Genomic DNA, 7,279 nt, shown 5'->3' on the forward strand with positions numbered 1-7,279 from the left:
GCCTCTGCCACTGCCTCTGCCTCTGCCTCTGCCTCTGCCTCTGCCTCTGCCTCTGCCTCCACCTCTCTGCCCCCTCCGCCTCCTCCGCCTTCCCTAGTGCTGGGATTAAAGATGTGCCCACCACAGCCCAATCGGAAAGTCACATTTTTCATCTCTTCTAGTCCCCAGTGATGTCTGTCCTCCTGAAGGGCTGCACTTCCCCATACCTTCTCCAGACTGAGGACTGAGTGTTCAAGTGCATGAGCCAATGCAGAATGTTTCTCATCCTAACCACCACAGTCTCTAACTCTGAAGGGCTGTACTTCCCCATACCTTCTCCAGACTGAGGACTGAGTGTTCAAATGCGTGAGCCAATGCAGAATGTTTCTCATCCTAACTACCACAGTCTCTAACTCTGAAATAGAGGCATTTTTATTTATTGTTGTAAATGTACTCTGTTATAGTTGCTCTCTGTTAACACAAAATAATAATGGTCGATAAATTATGGGCTGAGAATCTGTTATTTATTTGGTGCTGAGGAAGGCACCCAGGCCATGTGTTCTGCTGTTCTTGCCCAGAGCTACCGCCCAGCCCTCAAAATGTAACTTTTTAAACTTGTTTTTATTTTTTCCTGCATTGTCTTACCATGTAGCCATATCTGGTCTCAAATTCACAGTAATCTACCTGTTTCTGCTTCTTGATTTCTAAGATTAAAGGTGTGGGTCACCATGACTAGTCTCAAACCTTCCTTTGGTCTTTATAGCATAGCTGTTCACTGACTGGAATTTAGGCTCATTTGATTAGAACAGTGCTTCATGGACCACTACCATGAGAATGCAGTTGATGTGCGAAATGCTTTGTTCTGTGGCCTGCTCCATGTGGTCACCATGGGTCTTAGCATGAGGAGACCCCTGTTCTTGCCTTTAGACCATGGGGGTTGCTAGGTAGTTGAAGGTACCTGAGCTTGCCTTCAGGAATTCTGAGGAGTGATAGTGTCTATGATGACTAGAAATGGCCATTAATACTTCCTTACTGTTAGAAAGAGGGGGCAGATATATATGTTGCAGAACGTGAGTATAGAGGTCGTTGTGGAGTGGGACAGAAAGGAGAGACTTCTTGGGGTCTCAAGTTGGAATGGTGAAAAATAGGCATTCATCTACGTGCAGACAGAGTAGGGGCTTCTGTGATAAAGCACACTGGAGGAGAAGTGAGGTGGGCAAGACCACCCTGTGAGATAGAACAGAAGGAAACATAAAGAAGAGGGCTGGGGGCATAGCTCAGTGTGATAGTTACCTAGTAGGTCCAAGGCCCCAAGTTTCACCTTCAGGAGAAGAAGGAGAATTAGATAGTATAGCTTAGTCTAGAAGTAGTATAGTTTCCACCACTGTGATGGTGGAGGAAGAAAAGGAAACTAGGCGTGGGAGGTACCGAAACTGTTGAGAAGGAAGAAAGGAACAATGAATGGTGGAGCATACTCATAAATCTTAGAATAGTGGTTCTCAATCTTCCTAATGATGCTGGGACCCTTTAATACAGTTCTTCATGTGGTGACCCCAAATCATAAAATTATTTTGTTGCTATTTAATAACTGTAATTTTGCTACTGTTATGAATTGTAATGTATCTGATATAGTGGATATCTGATATGTGACCCCTGTGAAAGGGTCAGTCCACCCCCCAAAGGGTCATGACCCACAGGTTGAGAACCACTGCCTTAGTACTTGGCAGGATCAAGAACCATAGCTACTTAGTGACTTTATAGCCAGACTGCGAAAGAAAGACCACAACAAGAAAGAGAGAAAATGGTGCTTCACACCTATAATATGAGTATCTGGGAAGCTGAGCAAGAAAGTCAGGCATTTGAAGCTAGCCTGGACATCACCGTAAAACTCTGTCCAAAACGGTGGGCGTGATGTCAGCAATAGTAACCAACATACATGGGATTGACACTTTAAACTCAGCTATGAGGTAGGTATCTCTCCTAGTTAGGATTGTTATTGTTATGATGAAACACCAGGACCAAAAGCAAGCTTGGGAAGGAAAGGCTGTATTTCACACTTCCACATTGTGGTCCATCACTGAAAGAAGTCAGAGCAGAAACTCAAGCAGGGCAGGAACCTGGAGGCTGAGCCTGAAGCAGAGGCTGTGCAAGGTGCTGCTTTTTTATGGGATCCAGGACCACCAGCCCAGGAATGACACTATTCATTGTGCTGGGCCCTCCCCATCAATCACTGACTAAGAAAATGCCTTACAGGCTTGCCTCCAATCTGACCTTTTGGAGGCATTTTCTCAGTTGAGGCTCTCCCTTCTCTTGGGTGGCTATAGCATGTGTCACATTGACGTACAGCTGTCCAGCACAGCACTTTATAGTATCTCTGCTTTGCAAGTGGGAAACCTGGGAGGTGAGTAACTCCTCATACCATGGAGACGTAGTAGAGCTCCACTCTGCTGTGTGTCTGTAAGAGTCACAGCGAGAGCCAGGAGGGAGAGCCGCCTCAGACCAAGGCTGACAAGGCCCAGCTGAAACACTTCCTACAAGTGCTGCCACTCTGTGACTCAGTCTTCCTATCCTCCTGTGCTTTCTCTTTTGACCTTCTATGTAGAAAAACACCTCATGTCAACTTTGCTGTTTTAAATCACTTTCAAAAATATAGTTTAATATCAAGGTTATGAAGACATTTGGTCAGCATTGCTTTTAGGGGACTTCTGTGTCTATTTTCCATTTTTGTTGTTATTATCACTAGAAAACAGCAAAATAGGAATTTCCCAGAGAAGTCTGACTAGGAGCCTAAAATGGAAACTTTAAAGAGTTGTCTTCAGGATCGTTAAATAGCTTTGTTTTCACAGTTCTGGCCTCCAGTTTGGTGTATAACATTTCAGATGGTCAATTCGCAAGTCGTGCAGATCTCATAGATGCTGCTGGAAGCTCACTGGGACGTGGTGCTCTTGTACCAGGATTGGGTAAGACACAAACACGCCTGTTTTCCTTGGAGCATGAGTGATTGATCTGGAAGAATCTTGTCAAGCCTCTGTGGCACTCCAGAATCCTTAAAAGAGAGAAATGCTGGTACCCTTTAATTAAGGGACTCAGGGTGCAAGCTCCCACGCATAAACTTGTCAGGTGAGCTGCCACTGAAGACACTCAGCATTAGCTTGTAAGACAATGCCCATTACATTCTCCAGAGTTCATGCCATGCAGACTGTTATTCCTTTGAACACGTGTTAGAAAATGAACCCGATGCTGTACATTGGGCTTGTTCTTTGTCCCAGCTACTAGGGAACACACAGAGGAGTTTGTGACTCATTATTGTGTGTTGTTGTTACCTGTTCCTATGACTCCTTGGGCTTTTCATGAAAGCCACTTGAGTCCTTTCCAGGAGCAGGTCATATGAATTAGTTGCTACAAACCACTTATTTTATTTGTTCCTTCTCACATAGGAACTGAGCAAAATTGCAAATTAAATTCAAATGTTATGCTCAGTTCCAATTTAGTCTCTTGTCATGTAGATCGTTGTGGGTAGAGTTGTGGCTGTTAGCACTGGGAAGAATTCCTGCCCTTTGCTCTTTGATGGTGCTGTGGGAAAATATGTGTTGAGGTGTGCAGCGACTCAGCAGCTGTGTGAGCTGTGTTGTTTGCAGGTGCCTGTTATGATACCATGAACAACATGCTATGGACTTGCTCAAATGACTACATTGACCAGTGGTGCAATCCTGGGAACCAGGCCTTCCATTACGTGTGCCAGAGACTGGGCGTCAGCCATATCATCACTGAGCCCAAAGGTGAGCAGCACTCTCAGACACAAATATGACAGACTAGAGGAGCAGCAGTACGTGGGAGTGGAGGCCAGTAACAGAATGTGTCTACAGTTTCCTTCTTGGAATTTAAGAAGAAATCCACTGTTGTCTGTGGCAGTGAAGGGTGGCCATGTGGGAGGAGAAAGCATGTAATTCTGTGGAGGTTTTGAGGAACTTGTAGGCTTTCAAAGAGAAACCCCTATTTCCCTCCCAAAGTCTAAAGTTAGATGTAAAATCTGATCACTGGTGCTAGAGAGGGCCTCATGTAATCTCATCATTCAGCATAGGAGGGCTGCTCTGCGTTCTAGACTACCCTGGGCTACAGAGTGAGTTCTAATTTAAGCTGGGCCAGACTGAGGTTTTACCTCAAAACAAAACCCAAAACACAACATCGATTATTGGTTCTCAGGTTCTTAGAATCCTCCTAAGTGCTGCGATTAAAGGTATGTGCCACCATGCTTGACAATATTGACATTATTAAGATCGACTGTCTTGGTATGGGGGAGAGAATAACTCAACAAATTCTTTCTCTGTAAAGTATTATTAAAACAGGCATTATTGGGCTGGCGAGATGGCTCAGCGGGTAAGAGCAATGACTGCTCTTCCGAAGGTCCTGAGTTCGGATCCCAGCAACTACATGGTGGCTCACAACCACCCGTAATGAGATCTGACGCTCTCTTCTGGTGCGTCTGAAGACGGCTACAGTGAATTACGCCGGAGCGAGCAGGGCCAGAGCTAGCAGGGCCGGCAGAGGTCCTGAGTTCAATTCCCAGCAGCCACATGATGGCTCATGACCACCTGTACAGCTACAGTATACTCATACAAATAAAATAAATAAATAAATCTTTAAAAAAAAAAACAGGCATTATCAACAAAGTAAGAATCATCTATATCCAGGTTTTAGAAATTGGTCAGTGGAGTCACAATATTAAAAACAATAATGGGCTGGAGAGATGGCTCAGGGGGTAAGAGCACTGACTGCTCTTCCGAAGTTCCTGAGTTCAATTCCCAGCAACCACATGGTGGCTCACAACCACTCATAATGGAATCTGATGCCCTTTTCTGGTGTGTCTGAAGACAGCTACACTGTACTCATATACATTAAATAATTCTTTAAAAAAAACCAACAAAATATGTTTAAAAAATTAAAAAAATAAAAACAACAGAAATAGCAGCAGCAACAGCACTCAGGAGGCAGAGGCAACAGATGGCTGTGAGTTTGAGGCCAACCTAGTCTACATAGTTCATCCTAGTCCAGCCAGGGCTGCATAGTGAAAGCTTAAGCAACCAACCACAGCACCACCAACTCACTCCCCTCAGCACTGGGCTTAGAGCAGTGGGAGCCTGGGGCGTTATTTTTAGCTGAGGCTGCTCTAGTTTCCATTCAGCCTTGGTCACTATAGCCATTCTGCCAGGGTGGGGCCTGTTGTGCAATCAGCAGCTTTGTTTCCTGAGGGCTGAATGGATTTGGGGCTGAGCCTCTGCAGCAGCAGCAGCAGCACCAACACCAGCACCATCTTTGATATCAGAGAGGGAAGACCAGGGACTCCACAGAACAGCAGTGTACCTGGAAATTCAATGGATCTCTACAGGAGCTTCTATGCGGTGCCCTTAATAAGGGACCCTGAAGGGCCCTTGATGTATGCTCATGTCTGGATAAATGTAAACTGAAAACATTGTCAGAAGGCCAGATGGAAATTACATGTCAGGGCAGAGTTTACAACTGCCAGAGCTGGGACAACATACTGAGCCTTACAAACAGATCCACATAGAATCAAAGTGTTACTAGCTCAAGAGGTTGAGGTGCCACCTCTGACTATTGGTTAACAGTCACAAAATCTTGAAATAAAACCTAGACCTGGGGGTATGGCTCAGTGTACGGCAGACTGTTAGAAGGAGCAAGACTCTGGCTTCCATCCCTAACACCAGATGCAAGAATAGTGAACAATGGTGAAACAAGGGGTTAAAGACAAGAAGCCCAGCTATACACTAGAGATACTCAGATGCTGGGCTTAGTAGATGACAGCTTTAAAGCAGCATTATAAATATGTTAAAACTCACTGAAAATGTCTTAGAAATTTTGAAGAAAAGTGTGATGACTATGACAAGATTAACAGAGACTTTAATAAAGAAATGCATAATTAAAAATTGAGACAGTCTCATGTACTCCAGGCTGGAATCAGATTCACTATGTAGCCAAGGATGATCTTCAACTTGTGATCCTCCTGCTTCTACCTCCCAGTGCTGGGTCATACACCCAGTTATGTTATGCTTTACGCAGCTAGACAAACACTACCAACTGACCTACATCCCCAACCTCAAGAAATTATTAAAAGCAAAACCACTGTAACTAAGTGTGGTAAGTATTCAGCAGAGGCAGGAATGTTAGGAGTAATGGGAGTTCAGCTACCTAGTGAGTCTGGGGCTAGCCTGGGTCCTATGAGACTGTGTCTAAACCTGAGGAAAGCAGGCTGTCAGTGCCATCATCCCACCTACTTGTCAGTTATACCCTGAGAGAACAGCACAGAGGTCACATGCCTTTGTGTTGAGGGAATATTTAAAAACTGAATCTACCCCACAAACTCCATTTCCCTCCGGGCCCCGTTCTTGAGCTGGTACAGTCTGGGCATCACCATGTCCCGGCGGGCTCTTGTGATTTTCTCCCAGCTATTTACAGCATCTTGCTCACATACAACTCTTTACACACCCCCACAATCACTCATCCAGATAGTGCCTAAGACCCAGTAAGTAAAGCATGACTCTTAAGGCCTTAATATCCAATCAGGTTTATATAATAATAAAATCACAATTTACAAGATGCCAATACAATAATTTCAGAACCAAATAATAAAGACAATATTCTAACCCAATTAGTCTATTTGTAAAAGCCTTTGCTTGGTTGTATAACCACGTGGGGTCTGACTCATCCTCATCGTCTGCCTCCATGATGAACTTTTTTTCTCCTGCCCTGACCTTTTTCCTCCTCCAACTCTAGCTCCACTTCTCTATTCCTGTCCAATCACAGGCCTGTCACTGCCCTAATGTGATTGGACAGAGAAAAAGCTGCAACATCTTTCACTCACACTATATCCTAGGACTTGTATAAGCCTGACAAGTAGATGGGATGCTGGCACCGACAGCCTGCTTTCCTCAGTGCCCCACCCCACCAGCCTTCTAACTCTCCCATTTCTGCACCTTGGTTAGGAGTGGTTCTCATCATACCTGACACAGCAGCATTGAGCCCACCCTGGACAGAGAGTGAACATGTATTAATGACCTCAGTGATTAACACATTAGTATTTATTGTGTGGGTGCATATATGTGTATCCTTTCCACCATGTAGATTCTCTACCTGCTGAACCACCTTGCCAGTCCCCTGTAATTTCTTTAATATCTGTAGAGTTAGTGGTAATTTCTCCCTTTCATTTCTTACTTTCATATTTTTGTGAACTTGCTAAAAATGATTGGTTTACTTTGTCCCCATAAAGTGGGAAGGACTTTTTTTT

At 44.4% G+C, this 7,279-nt stretch overlaps 1 protein-coding gene across 1 annotated transcript in view; it reads left to right on the top strand.

Moving 5' to 3' along the window:
- Hectd4 (HECT domain E3 ubiquitin protein ligase 4) overlaps window positions 1–7,279 on the top strand; it is a 160,857-nt gene that overhangs the window by 60,438 nt on the left and 93,140 nt on the right. Inside the window, 2 exon segments of the mRNA XM_031391135.1 lie at window positions 2,826–2,939; window positions 3,618–3,758. Coding sequence (XP_031246995.1) covers window positions 2,826–2,939; window positions 3,618–3,758 — 255 coding nt within the window.

The sequence above is a fragment of the Mastomys coucha genome, unplaced genomic scaffold, assembly GCF_008632895.1.
Source record: "Mastomys coucha isolate ucsf_1 unplaced genomic scaffold, UCSF_Mcou_1 pScaffold22, whole genome shotgun sequence".
NCBI classification, from domain to species: domain Eukaryota; kingdom Metazoa; phylum Chordata; class Mammalia; order Rodentia; family Muridae; genus Mastomys; species Mastomys coucha.